Source organism: Microcaecilia unicolor, chromosome 11 (assembly GCF_901765095.1).
Source record: "Microcaecilia unicolor chromosome 11, aMicUni1.1, whole genome shotgun sequence".
NCBI lineage: Eukaryota > Metazoa > Chordata > Amphibia > Gymnophiona > Siphonopidae > Microcaecilia > Microcaecilia unicolor.
Window position 1 is genome coordinate 147,893,966 of NC_044041.1, and position 14,488 is coordinate 147,908,453.

The following is a 14,488-nucleotide window of genomic DNA, read 5'->3' on the forward strand; positions in this document are numbered from 1 at the left end:
CGCTGGAGACTTCGATGACATGGGCGGAAAAATCACGCCGGCGAAATCAAACCTCGCGATGGTGACGAAGGGCACCAAAAATAAGGGAGAGAGAAAAAACCCATACCGAGGCCACAAAAAAGGCCTACCCCGAAAGCGAAAGGAAACTTATGTCGGGGAAACAAACTGGACACACGGGAAGGGACAAAGACCGAGGTCTTTCTTTTTAGCGAAATCGCGAAGACGCGTGAGGGTCAACTTGAGGGGCGCGAAACAGCGGCAAAACACGACCGTCCCGAGCGCGGACAAAAGAAGACTGACAAACACGAGCCGGTTCGGGCGGGAAAACGGCCGCGCATGCGCGGTGCGCATGGGCGCGCGAGGACTAGCAAAGACCTTTGCTAGTGATGTTTCCGATTGGAGGGGCTGCCGTGGACGTCACCCATCAGTGAGAACAAGCAGCCTGCTTGTCCTCGGAGAATTGGCCTATCACCTTCCTGTTGGAGCTTTCCTTTATAAGAAAATTAGGTCTCAAGTGGAGAGAGGAAAAAAAAAAGGTAGGTAAATTTGTGGCTTTAAGAGCCAATGGATAATTACCGAGGCCAATATTGAAAAGACTTGCCTGTATTTATTGGGATTTATTAATCGCCTTTATGAAGAGATTCACTCAAAGCAGTGTACAGTGGGTATAACTTCATGAGGTAACTTGGACAATCGTGATGTTTTAAAATCCTCCCTTAATAACTGTATAAGCTTTGCCTTCGCCATCTTATTGGAAAGACAAAAAATGTATCCACTTACTGTATGCCAAGGTGTTCTAGGAGCACAAGAAGAAAAGCGAAGTTACTTACCTGTAGCAGGTATTCTCCAAGGACAGTAGGCTGATTGTTCTCACTGATGGGTGACGTCCGTCGGCAGCCCCAGGATCGGAAATCTTCCTAGCAAAAAAGTTTGCTAGCCCTCTTGTGCACGTGCGACCGTCTTCACGCCCGAACGCGAGCGTGCTCCTCAGTCAAGTAGAAAGCAAAGACAAGAGAAGACACAACTCCAAAGGGGAGGTGGGCGGGTTTGTGAGAACAATCAGCCTGCTGTCCTCAGAGAATACCTGCTACAGGTAAGTAACTTCGCTTTCTCCAAGGACAAGCAGGCTGCTTGTTTTCACTGATGGGGTATCCCTAGCCCCCCAGGCTCACTCAAAACAACAAACAGGGTCAATTGGGCCTCGCAACGGCGAGGACATAACTGAGATTGACCTAAACAGAAACAACTAACTGAGAGTGCAGCCTGGAACAGAATAAAAATTGGCTTAGAGGGGGGTGGAGTTGGATCCTAAACCCCAAACAGATTCTGCAGCACCGACTGCCCGAACCGACTGTCGCGTCGGGTATCCTGCTGGAGGCAGTAATGAGATGTGAATGTGTGGACAGATGACCACGTCGCAGCCTTGCAAATCTCTTCAATAGTGGCTGACTTCAAGTGGGCTCCAGATAGAAGGCCAATGCTCGCTTGCAGTCTAATGTGTGCAACTGACGTTCAGCAGGGCGGGTATGAGGACGGGGAAAGAATGTTGGCAAGACAACTGACCGGTTAAGATGGAACTCCGGAGTCGATTGAGAGTGGAAACGGGGCTTCCTTGAGCCCTGTGGAATGAAACGGAACCTCCCCAGCCTGGAAGAGAGTTGCTGGCTGTTCAAACAGACAGACGCCGAAGTGGCTCAGCTGGTCCTGTCTGAGGGTGTGACTGCAGCAACGGAGATAGATTCTCAACTTCGGGAAACATTACTACAACAGGCTTCAAAGGTATTGCCTCAAGCTATTGTTTCCAAGTTAGCTCGGGCTGATAGTCTACCTCAATCTCCTCCTGTGGCTAGTGGAGTGATTAGAACAGCAATTGTGACGCTGGAGTCACTATGGGATATGGTTTACAATATCCAAACCTCTATGCAAACTACTTTAAAGCAAAATTCTTCTGATATTGAAGTTCTTTCTGAGGCTGCCCTGCTTCAAGCACAAGTGACTGCACAGCAAACCCAGAAATTGGAACGTGTGGATATCAAAATTCAAGAAATGGGATTTATAGAAACAGCTTTGGTTAAAGACAATAATTTCCTACATAAACGACTTGAATACCTTGAAAATCAGACTAAAAGGCTTAACCTTAGGTTTCTTAATTTTCCCAAATCGCCATTAATTTCTCCTTTGGAGATGGTTAAAAAATATTTGGTGGACATCCTGGGAATGGATAAGGACTCACTCCCTCCCATTACACGGGCTTATTACATTGGGAGTACTGGAGTGGTGGTGGGAAATCCCCCCGTAATAGGGGAGGGAATGAATCTTACCTCATTCCTAGAAAGCTCATTAGAAATAGTTACTCAGAGGTTAACTCTGCTTGCCACTTTCGCGTTGGAGCCTGATAGGAATGCCGTACTACGGCTTTCGTTGAGACACTTAAAAAATCTGTTTTTGGGCTCAAAGGTCCGTATCTTTCCAGATCTCTCACGGCCTACACAGATGAGACGAAGGGCCTTTTTGGAACTTCGCCCCAGGGTGGTGGCATTGGGAGCAAATTTTGTTTTGCGATTTCCTTGTTTTTGTAATATGGTGCTTGAGGGTAAACATTTTCAGTTTGTAGATCCAAAACAGTTGAAAGAGTTTATTGATGCAAGAGTTGATGTGAATATAGTAAACCTTCCCTAATTTAGCAGGCTGGGGTCTGAATCAGAGGAAGCATCTATTGATTATTAATTTTTGTATCTTTTTTCTTTTTTAATTTCCTTAATCTTGGGAATCAAATTTCTTTAACTTGTGGACAAATGGGCTGTAAAGATATATACTTATCATTTTTGTTTCCTAATGTTAAATAATGCCGATTGCATATTCACTTTATGTGGTGATATATTGGAAAATTTAAATAAAAAATAAAAAAAAAGATGGAACTCCGACACCACCTTTGGCAAGAACTTAGGGTGAGTGCGGAGGACTACTCTGTTATGATGAAATTTAGTATAAGGAGCATGAGCTACTAAGGCTTGAAGCTCACTGATTCTACAAGCTGAAGTGACTGCCACCAAGAAAATGACCGTCCAGGTCAAGTACTTCAGATGGCAGGAATTCAGTGGCTCAAAAGGAGGTTTCATCAGCTGAGTGAGAACGACATTGAGATCCCATGACACAGTAGGAGGCTTGATAGGGGGCTTTGACAAAAGCAAACCTCTCATGAAGCGAACAACTAAAGGCTGTCCCGAGATAGGCTTACCCTCTACACGATAATGAAAAGCACTAATTGCGCTAAGGTGAACCCTTACAGAGGTGGTCTTGAGACCAGACTCGGACAAGTGCAGAAGGTATTCAAGCAGGGTCTGTGTAGGACAAGAACGAGGATCTAGGGCCCTGCTGTCACACCAGACGGCAAACCTCTTCCATTTGAAAAAATAACACCTCCTCGTGGAATCTTTTTTGGAAGCAAGCAAGACTCGGGAGACACCCTCAGAAAGACCCAAGGAGGCAAAGTCTACGCTCTCAACATCCAGGCCGTGAGAGCCAGAGACTGGAGGTTGGGATGCAGAAGCGCCCCCTCGTTCTGAGTGTTGGAAAACACTCCAATCTCCACGGTTCTTTTGAGGACAACTCCAGAAGAAGAGGGAACCAGATCTGACGCGGCTAGAAGGGAGCGATCAGAATCATGGTTCCACGATCCTGCTTGAGTTTCAGCAAAGACTTCCCTACCAAGGGTATGGGAGGATACGCATACAGGAGGCCCTTCCCTTAATAAAGGAGAAAGGCATCTGAAGTCTGGAACAGAACTGAGGGACCTTGTGATTGATCTGAGTGGCAAAAAGATCTACCAAGGGGGTGCCCCACTCTTGGAAGATCTTGCGTACTACTCTCGAACTGAGAGATCACTCGTGAGGTTGCATTATCCTGCTCAACCTGTCTGCCAGACTGCTGTTTATGCCTGTCAGATACGTGGCTTGGAGAAACATGCCATGTTGGCGAGCTCAAAGCCACATCCTGACGGCTTCCTGACACGGGGCGAGATCCGGTGCCACCCGCTTTTTTTTGTTTTGTTACATTTGTACCCCGCGCTTTCCCACTCATGGCAGGCTCAATGCGGCTTACATGAGGCAATGGAGGGTTAAGTGACTTGCCCAGAGTCACAAGGAGCTGCCTGTGCCTGAAGTGGGAATCAAACTCAGTTCCTCAGTTCCCCAGGACCACAGTCCACCACCCTAACCACTAGGCCACTCCTCCACTCTACATAGCAACCTGATTGTCTGTCTGAATTTGAATAATTTGATAGGACAGCCGATCTCTGATAGCCTTTAGCGCGTTCCAGACCGCTCATAACTCCAGGAGATTGATCTGAAAACCTGATTCCTGGAGGGACCAACGTCCTTGGGTGTGGAGCTCATCGACATAAGCTCCCCACCCCCAGGAGAGACACATCCTTAGTCAGAACTTTTTGCGGCTGAGGAATTTGAAAGGGACATCCCAAGGTCAAATTGGAGCGAATTGTCCACCAGTGTAGGGATTTGAGAAAAACTGTGGACAGTTGGATCACGTCCTCTAGATCCCCAGCAGCTTGAAACCACTGGGAAGCTAGGGTCCATTGACCCGATCTCATGTGAAGACGAGCCATGGGAGTCACATGAACTGTGGAGGCCATGTGGCCCAGAAGTCTCAACATCTGCCGAGCTGTGATCAGCTGAGACGCTCGTACCCAGGAAACAAGAGACAGGAGATTGTCTGTCCTCGCCTCGGGGAGGTAGGCATGAGCAGTCTGGGAGTCTAGCAGAGCTCCTATGAATTCTAGTCGTTGAACTGGAAGAAGGTGGGACTTTGGATAATTTATCACAAATCCTAGTAGCTCCAGGAGTCGAATAGTCATCCGCATGGACTGTAGAGTTCCTGCCTCCAAGGTGTTCTTCACCAGCCAATCATCGAGATAAGGGAACACATGCACTCCCAGTCTGCATAGGGACGCCGCCACTACTGCCAGGCATTTTGTAAACACTCTGGGCGCAGAGGCGAGACCAAAGGGTAGCACACAATACTGAAAATGCCGTATTCCCAGACGGAATCGAAGATACTGCCTGTGAGCTGGCAGTATCGGGATGTGAGTATAAGTATCCTTTAAGTTCAGAGAGCATAGCCAATCATTTTTCAGAATCATGGGAAGAAGGGTGCCCAGAGAAAGCATCCTGAACTTTTCTCAGACCAGATATTTGTTCAGGGCCCTTAGGTCTAGGATGGGACACATCCCCCCTGTTTTTTTTTTCCACAAGGAAGTACCTGGAACAGAATCTCAGCCCTTCTTGCCTCTGTGGCACAGGCTCGACCGCATTGGTGCTGAGAAGGGCGGAGAGTTCCTCTGCAAGGATCTGCCTGTGCTGGAAGATGAAGGACTGAGCTCCCGGTGGGCAATTTGGAGGTTTGGAGATCAAACTGAGGGTGTATCCTAGCCGGACTATTTGGAGAACCCACCGGTCGGAGGTTACAAGAGGCCACCATTGGTGAAAAAACGTTAACCTCCCTCCTATCAGCAGATCGTTCGGCCTGGACACTTTTATATCGGCTATGCTCGCCTGGAGCCAGTCAAACGCCCGTCCCTTGCTTTTGCTGGGGAGCTGCAGGGGCCTGTTGAGGCGCACGCTGTTGACGTGAATGAGCTTGCTGGGGCTTAGCCTGAGCAGGCTGGCGGGCAGGTGGATTGTACCTACGCTTATTATAAGCGTAGGGAACATTCCTCCTTCCCCCATAAAAACATCTACCTGTTGAGGTAGATGCTGAAGGCGTCCGGTGGGAGAGTTTGTCTAAGGCGGTGTCCTGCTGGTGGAGCTGCTCTACCACCTGTTCGACCTCCTCGCCAAAAATGTTATCCCCCCCCCCCCCCCCCGGCAAGGAGCATCCGCATTCCGCTGCTGGACTCTATTCTCCAGGTCAGAGGCACGCAGCCATGAGAGTCTGTGCATCACTATACCTTGAGCAGCGGGCCCGGGACGCAACATGAAAAGTGTCGTAAACACCCCTGGACAGGAATTTGCGACACGCCTTCAGCTGCCTGACCACCTCCTGAAAAGGCTTGGCCTGCTCTGACCGGACTTGATCAGCTGCCGCACATTGTTCCGATGTGGATGCTCGTGCAGAGCTGATACGACTGGATCTTAGACAACAGCATAGCAGAATGGTAGGCCTTCCTCCCAAAAGAGTCCAGAGTCCTGGACTCCCGCCCTGGGGGCGCCGAGGCGTAATCCCTAGTACTATTGGCTTTCTTGAGAGCCGAATCCACAACTCCAGAGTCATGCGGCAACTGGGTCTTCAACAACTCCGGGTCCCTGCGGATCTGATACTGGGACTCAATCTTTTTGGGAATAGTGGGATTACTTAACGATTTCGCCCAGTTCGCTAACAATGTCTGTTTCAGGACATTATGCAGGGGAACAGTGGACGACTCCTTAGGTGGCGGATAGTCCAGGACCTCGAACATCTCAGCCCTGGGCTCATCCTCAGTAACCACAGGGAAGGGAATGGCCGTAGACATTTCCCGGACAAAGGAAGAGAAAGACAAACTCTCGGGGGGAGAAAGCTTTCTCTCTGGCGAAGGAGTAGGATCAGAAGGAAGACCACAACACTCCTCATCAGAGAAATATCTGGGGTCTTCCTCTGCCTCCCACGAGGCCTCACCTTCGGTATCGGACACAAGTTCTCTAACTTCAGTCCGAAGCCGAGGAACTAAGTCCTCTATGGCGATGCCGAGAAGAAGACTCCCTCACCGCCGGCGACAAAGCTCCCTCCAGCGACGTCGACGGGGAGTCAACTTGGGTGGCAGCGGAGGCCAATGCTGCAAGCGGTACCGGCGTCGCAGTCCTCAGCCCGGGCGGGGAGCCAACCGCCGCATCTCTCGGTACCGACGGTGCAAGCACCGGTGGTACTGGAACAGATGGCCGCAGCAGCCCTTCCAGTATCCCTGGAAGAATGGCTCGGAGGCGCTAGTCTAGAGTGTCTGTCGAGCAAGGCAGTGGGGCCGGTACAGGCGACAAAGTCAGAATCTGCCTGGGGTGAGGAGGCGGTATTGGGCTGTCCGGAGAAGAGCGCATCGACACCTCCTGTATGGAGGGTGAGCAGTCCTCCCGGCGTCGATGCTTAATGGGTGCCGAATCCTTCGGCGTCCCGAAGCTCTCAGTACCGTGACGGGAAGGTGACCAATGACGGTGCTTCTTCGCCTTCGCTCAAAGTACGTCACCGGTACCTCCCGGTACCGACGAGGAAGACGTGGAATCCACACGTCTCCTCGGTGCCGGGTCCGAAAGAGGTCGGTCCCGGAGGACCTGTACTGCAGGAGCCCTCGAGGCAGGTGGAAACCCACTCGATGGCTCACTGCTACCAGCGTGGGAGGGTCTGAGGACAGCCATCACCTGCGCTCTTGACGTAAATGCAATCTCCGATGCCAACGATGACCTCGGTACCGATGGCGCCGTCGAAGTATTTATTTATTGCATTTGTATCCCACATTTTCCCACCTATTTGCGGGCTCAGTGGGGCTCAGTACTGCACGGGGCTCCGAAGAAATGGTTCCACTGAGCCAATCTCGCCGCCTAGGTCCTCTTCTTCAGCTGAAGACACAAAGTGCAGGCGTTGGGGCGATGACCAGCCCCCAGACACTGAAGACACGAGTCGTGCCTATCAGTGAGCGAGATCATCCGGCTGCATCGCATGCACTTCTTCAAGCCGCTGTTAGGCTTCGAGGACATGGACAAAAAAATCGTGCTGCCAAAAAAAAGAGGCACCAAAACCGGGGAAAACCCGTACAGACGGCCAAAATGGCCGCACACAACAACAAAAGGAAACTTACGTGGAATAAAACTAAGAAAATAGAGGAAGAAAACTTTTTCTTTTTTTTTAAACAAAAGACGAGCAAACTCGCTCAGAAACAACTTCGAAGAGCGACGAAAAACGCTGCGAGGGTCTCCTGAGGCACAGAACCACCGAAAAACAGCCGTCCTGAGACGCGGAAAAAAAAGAGACCGAGGAGCACGCTCGCGTTCGGGCGGGAAGATGGTCGCACATGCGCACGTGAGGGCTAACAAACTTTGTTGCTAGGAAGATCTCCGATCCTGGGGCTGCCGACTGATGTCACCCATCAGTGAGAACAAGCAGCCTGCTTGTCCTTGGAGAATTAGATCTTACCTGATAATTTCTTTCCTTGAGTCTCTCTAGACCATTCCCGGCGACTGGGTATATGACCTCCTACCAGCAGAAGTGGAGACTGAGAACTACTGAGTGACATCATCCTATAAGGTCCTGTGTAACCCTGAGACAGCCAGTATTTCTCAGTTTCCCAATAGATGGTGGGTGAGTTACCTGTGCAACCCTACTTTGGTTAGGCCTTGATTGGGTGTGCTGTTTCTGGCTCCATGGTTTAAAAAACAGGACATATTTCAAGGAACTACGCAAGGGTCCCCAAGGTGGTCATGGTCACTCACCCGTCTTTTTGGTCTGGCCTCTCCTGTAACCCAGCCAGCAGCCCAATGAGACACTCATCATAGTCATTTGGGGATCCATCAGGGAAATGGCTGAGATAGGTATTGTACTCCTGGTATAGCCAGGCAAAGGCTAGGTCAATGCGGTTTCGCATGTCCTCCAAGATAAAGGACAGCACCTCGCTCTTCAGTATCTCATCAAACTGAAGCACCATGCGAGACATGATCTTCACGCGCACCTGATGGAAAAATTTGAAGTAGGTGAGGCCATAGGAAAGTGGAGAATTAAGTAAGACATTGTTAGTAGGGTCTTGACCATTGGTTGGATTTCCCCTCATGCCCTTACCATCTCGACAATCCACTCCACCCCTTCACAATCCAACTATTTAAATCACCCCCACTCAAGCATCCTCACTGTGCAGTACCCTGTATATTTCACTATTTATACCATCCCCAACAAACTCACATACCATACCCCAATTCCTAGCTTCAAAACCTTATAACACTGCCATATTTCTTTAATCAACATACTCCTTCATATGGTCTGTGAGAATAGCTGGTTCCAGCACAGCAATGTGCAAACTGAGATGATCTTATTTTTCATTTTCTCCAGCTGCATCTGATTTATCCTAGGTACCATTAGAGCCCATTTCCCTATGGAACATCAGTGCTCTCCTGGTACATAACCTCTAGATAGTCCCTTGGGTACTTTGGTGCTACCCTCAAATTCTATAAAGTTGGGCACCCAAAGTTATACTTAGCATGCAAGTTATAGAATAGGATCAGTCATGCATGTATATTAATTTAATGAGAAGCTTGTTGGTGTTAACGAGCAGAACTGCCCTTAGTTGGTATTCTAAAAGTTGTGTGCACAAAATCTGTCACGTACAACTTCTAGGGAATGTGGACATGAGAGGGGCATTGGTGGGTCAGAGGTGTGCCCAGGATGAATGCACACATTACTCACACACATAACCGACATCAGTTAGGCATGCACACTTATGCCAGCCAATAAGCTAGCATAAGTGCGCACGCCTAAAGTTATGTGTGTAAACAAACACTTGTGCTAGTATTCTATAACGGCAATTATATGTGTAATTGCTATTATAGAATTCGCACTTAGTGCATTCTATTGGGGCGCCCAACTTTAGGCACCATTTCTTGAATATATTTAGTGCCCTAAACATATTGAGTATATTAAACTTCACTCTAACTAGCAATAAATGTAATGCTTTCATAGTAAGTGAAACATGCTCAAGTCTTCCCTAATTACTCCCAACTGTAAGTGATAAAGAATCTTCAGTTGCAACTTATGACAGACAAAATTACAATAACCTATTCTTGTCTCAGCTCTAACCCTCGTCGTCTCTTTGCCACCCTTAACTCCCTCCTCAAAGTGCCCTCCGCTCCCCCCCCCCCTCGCTCTCTCCTCAATCACTGGCTGACTACTTCCGCGACAAGGTGCAAAAGATCAACCTTGAGTTCACTACCAAGCCACCTCCTCCTCTTCACCCTTCAACCCTCTCCCTCAACCAACCAACCCAGACCTCCTTCTCCTCCTTTCCTGATATCTCCGAGGAGGAAACCGCCCGCCTTCTTTCCTCCTCAAAATGCACCACTTGTTCCTCTGATCCCTTCCCCACCAACTTACTTAACACCCCCTCCATCTGTCATATCCTCAACCTCTCTCTCTCTCCACTGCAACTGTCCCCGACACCTTCAAGCATGCCGTAGTCACGCCACTCCTCAAAAAACCATCACTAGACCCTACCTGTCCCTCCAACTACCGCCCCATCTCCCTCCTACCCTTCCTCTCCAAGATACTTGAGTGCACAGTCCACAGCCGCTGCCTTGACTTTCTCTCCTCTCATGCCATCCTCGATCCACTTCAATCCGGTTTTCGCCCTCTTCACTCCACAGAAACAGCACTCTCTAAAGTCTGTAATGACCTGTTCCTTGCCAAATCCAGAGGCCACTACTCCATCCTCATCCTCCTCGATCTATCCGCCGCTTTTGACACTGTCAATCATCACATTACCACACTGTCCTCATTTGGGTTCCAGGGCTCTGTCCTCTCCTGGTTCTCCTCCTATCTCTCCCACCGCACCTTCAAAGTTCACTCTCATGGATCTTCCTCCACCCCCATCCCCTTATCTGTTGGTGTTCCCCAGGGATCTGTCCTTGGACCCCTTCTCTTTTCAATCTACACCTCTTCCCTGGGCTCCCTGATCTCATCTCATGGTTTCCAGTATCATCTCTATGCTGATGACACCCAACTGTATCTCTCCACACCAGACATCACAGCGGAGACCCAGGCAAAAGTATCGGCCTGCTTATCCGACATTGCTGCCTGGATGTCCAACCGCCACCTGAAACTGAACATGTCCAAGACAGAGCTTATCGTCTTTCCACCAAAACCCACTTCTCCTCTTCCTCCACTTTCTATCTCAGTTGATAACACCCTCATCCTCCCCGTCTCATCTGCCTGCAACCTCGGAGTCATCTTTGACTCCTCTCTCTCCTTCTCTGCGCATATCCAGCAGATAGCCAAGACCTGTCGCTTCTTCCTCTTTAACATCAGCAAAATTCGCCCTTTCCTCTCTGAACACACCACCCAAACTCTCGTCCACGCTCTCATTACCTCTCGCCTGGACTACTGCAACTTACTCCTCACCGGCCTCCCACTTAGCCATCTATCCCCCCTTCAATCTGTTCAGAACTCTGCTGCACGTCTCATATTCCGCCAGAACCGATATACTCATATCACCCCTCTCCTCAGGTCACTTCACTGGCTTCCGATCAGATACCACATTCAATTCAAGCTTCTCCTTCTTACCTACAAATGCACTCAGTCTGCTGCCCCTCACTATCTTTCTACCCTCATCTCCCCTTACGTTCCCGCTCGTAACCTCCGTTCACAGGATAAATCCCTCCTCTCAGTACCCTTCTCCACCACCGCCAACTCCAGGCTCCGCTCATTCTGCCTCGCCTCACCCTATGCTTGGAACAACCTTCCTGAGCCCTTACGCCAAGCCCCCTCCCTGCCCGTCTTCAAGTCTTTGCTTAAAGCCCACCAATGCTGCGTTCGGCACCTAACCCTTACCGTTCAGTGAATCCAGACTGCCCCAATTTGACTGCCCCTATCGGACCGACCGTTCACTTGTCTATTAGATTGTAAGCTCTTTGAGCAGGGACTGTCTCTCTTTCTTAAATTGTACAGCGCTGCGTAACCCTAGAAATGTTAAGTAGTAGTAGTAGTCCGAAGGGCTTGTGTAAGTCGCCAGATCTAAACCTGACAGGTGAAATTGAAGAATAATCTTAAGTTTCCAGAAGTTGCTAGTCAATTCTCAAATCCTCAGTTCCACATTCTTTACTTTTTGTTCCCGTTTTATAGATTTACCGGTCAAAATCACACTCCGCTGGTCTCTCTTTAATTAAGGACTGAAGCTAGTCTGCACTGTCAAACATTTGTTCAGGGCACCAAAATCTCCATTTCTTTTCTTTGCTATTGGAAGCAATATCTAGATGTCATCAGTAAAAATGTATTATTGCATCTTCACCTGTTTCAAGATTTTACAGAGCAGTGTAATACAAATATTAAATATGAAAGTGGATAATACTGAACTCTGCGGTAACCCGTTCATCTACTTCCACTGCACTGGCACTCTTCATGTGTTTTAAGGTGTTCCAGCTGATCTTCATGCTATACTGGCATGTTCTTTGATTTCCAAGCCAATGCTGTTGCCCCTTTCATCCTATGCCACTGCTTTTTGAGGCCTTCACCACTATACATCCTCTGCTCTGTCCCTGTATCTGATTCCAAAGAGTCCACTTAAACATTCCTATACTGGGACCAAATTCCTCAGTGCAAGGACTCTTAACTTACGAGCACACAGCTTAGCTGACCTTACTCCACCTCAGCCGCATAGGCCTTCTAACTTATCATGGTGTAATGTTGGCACTCTTGATGTGTTTTAGGGCCTTACGGCCAATCTGGATGTTTTACTGGCCCTCTTCCAGTGTTCCTGTGCTTTCCATCAAATGTTACTGCTGCTTTAAGCCACTTACACTGCCTTGAAGTTGTCTGGTCAGTGCTGCTTTACCAGTGCCTTGAAGTCTTCCTGCTCTCAAAGTGCCTTGGTGTTAGTAACATAGTAAGTGACGGAAGATAAAGACCTGAACGTTCCATCCAGTCTGCCCAACAAGATGAACTCATTTTACTTGATATGTTATACTTTATATATATACCTGAGTTCGATTTGTCCTTTCCATTCTCAGGGCTCAGACCGTATAAGTCTGCCCAGCACTCTTCTTGCACTAAAAGTTTGAAGCTAACGTCGAAGCCCCTTAAAATTTACACTCAAATCCATCCCTATTTATTCAGTTACTATCAGGGCATAGACCACAGAGTTCTGGTAATTGTGGTGCTGCTGGGCTGTTTTCCAATCTTTGGGGCCACTTTGTCCTTCTATGATGACTTGTGGTCTTCCTGCAGCTGTAAGCATTCTCTAACCCTCATCATAAGAACATAAGAAGTCATACTGGGTCAGAGCAATAGTCCATCTAGACAAGTATCCTGCTTCCAACAGTGGCTAATTCAGGTCACAAGTACCTGGCAGAAACCCAAATAGTCACAACATTCCATGCTACCAATCCCAGGGCAAGCAGTGGCTTCCCTCATGTCTATCTCAATAGCAGACAATGGACACGTCCTCCAGGAAATTGTCCAAACCTTTGAGTGAAATAGCCAGACGTAGTAGTCAGAGGATGAGGTAACAGTGGTTAGTGTATTTGGGTTTTAAAAGGTTTGGACAATTTCCTGGAGGACGTGTCCATTGTCTGCTATTGAGATAGACATGAGGGAAGCCACTGCCTCTCGACTGCCTTCGATCTGGTTAATCATTCCTTGTTTCTTTTTTGCCTTGCTTCCCTCAGATTATCAGGGACCATTGTATCCTGGTTTACTTCATTTCTTTCTAACCAGTTCTACACAGTGTCTGTCACTTCCACTACTTCTTCCTCTCATCCACTATCTTGTGGTGTTCCGCAGGGATTGGTACTATCCCCTCTCTTATTCAACCTGTTTCTGGCTCCTCTTGCCACTCTGATCCAATCCCCTGGGATTTCTGCTCATTTTTACACAGATGATAGTCTTCTATTGCTCCACATCAAATCCATGTCCTCTTCTATCAAGATTGTTTACATCTAAACTCAAACTGACGTTGGACCACCGACTCATTCACTGGTGGCCTTTCCATTCTCACTACCCCATTATAGTTCTCATTGATACTCTGATTCTGACCTGTTTCTAACTTCCGTTACTTGGGCATTAGCCTTGATTCAAATCTCACCTTTTCTCCTCTGGTATCCAATCTCTGTAAGACCAGCTTTATATGTTGAGACAATTAAGTTGTGTTATGAGTTTGATTCCAAAGTATTTCACTCACTTATTCTAGCCTTGTTAATAACCAGACTAGACTACTGCAATATTGTGTATTTAAGGTGTTCTCAATCACTTCGCAAAAAAACCCTCCAATTTACTGCTGTGCGTCACCTGTACCAACTCCGCAAACATCTCTCCCTATTTTCAGCAATACCACTGGTTTCAAGTAGAGCAGTGGATAATCTCAAATGTTTAATTTAATTTTCAAGGCTTTTCACTTAGGCCTACCCCCTTACTTAGCTACACTCACCATCCTTTATTCGCCACCCTGTCTGTTTCGATCTATAAATGACTTTCGCTTTGTTCTTTCTGGCCTTCGCTCTGCCCAACTCAAGTCAACTAGACATTGGGCTTTCATTTCTGCAGCCCATTTTATTGGAACTTGCTTCCTCTGTTAATTTGTTTGGAACTGTATTGAGAGTTTTAAACACAAACTAAAAACTTGGCTCTTCCGTCTTGCATTTGATGTAAATGGATAATTCCTCTCTCCTAGCTTTGTTTCTCCTGCTACCAGTTTTCTCACAATGTGCCTTGACTAACTTGGTTGATACCTTGCTGACTGACTGTGTGTCCTAACCACTTT

At 48.1% G+C, this 14,488-nt stretch overlaps 1 protein-coding gene across 4 annotated transcripts in view; it reads right to left on the reverse strand.

Moving 5' to 3' along the window:
- Positions 1 to 14,488, reverse strand: part of SYMPK (symplekin) — a 767,776-nt gene that overhangs the window by 388,823 nt on the left and 364,465 nt on the right. For all 4 annotated transcript variants that reach the window (XM_030217309.1, XM_030217308.1, XM_030217307.1 and 1 more), the window contains exon 14: positions 8,466 to 8,701. In XM_030217309.1, coding sequence (XP_030073169.1) covers positions 8,466 to 8,701 — 236 coding nt within the window. The remainder of the gene's footprint in view (positions 1 to 8,465; positions 8,702 to 14,488) is intronic.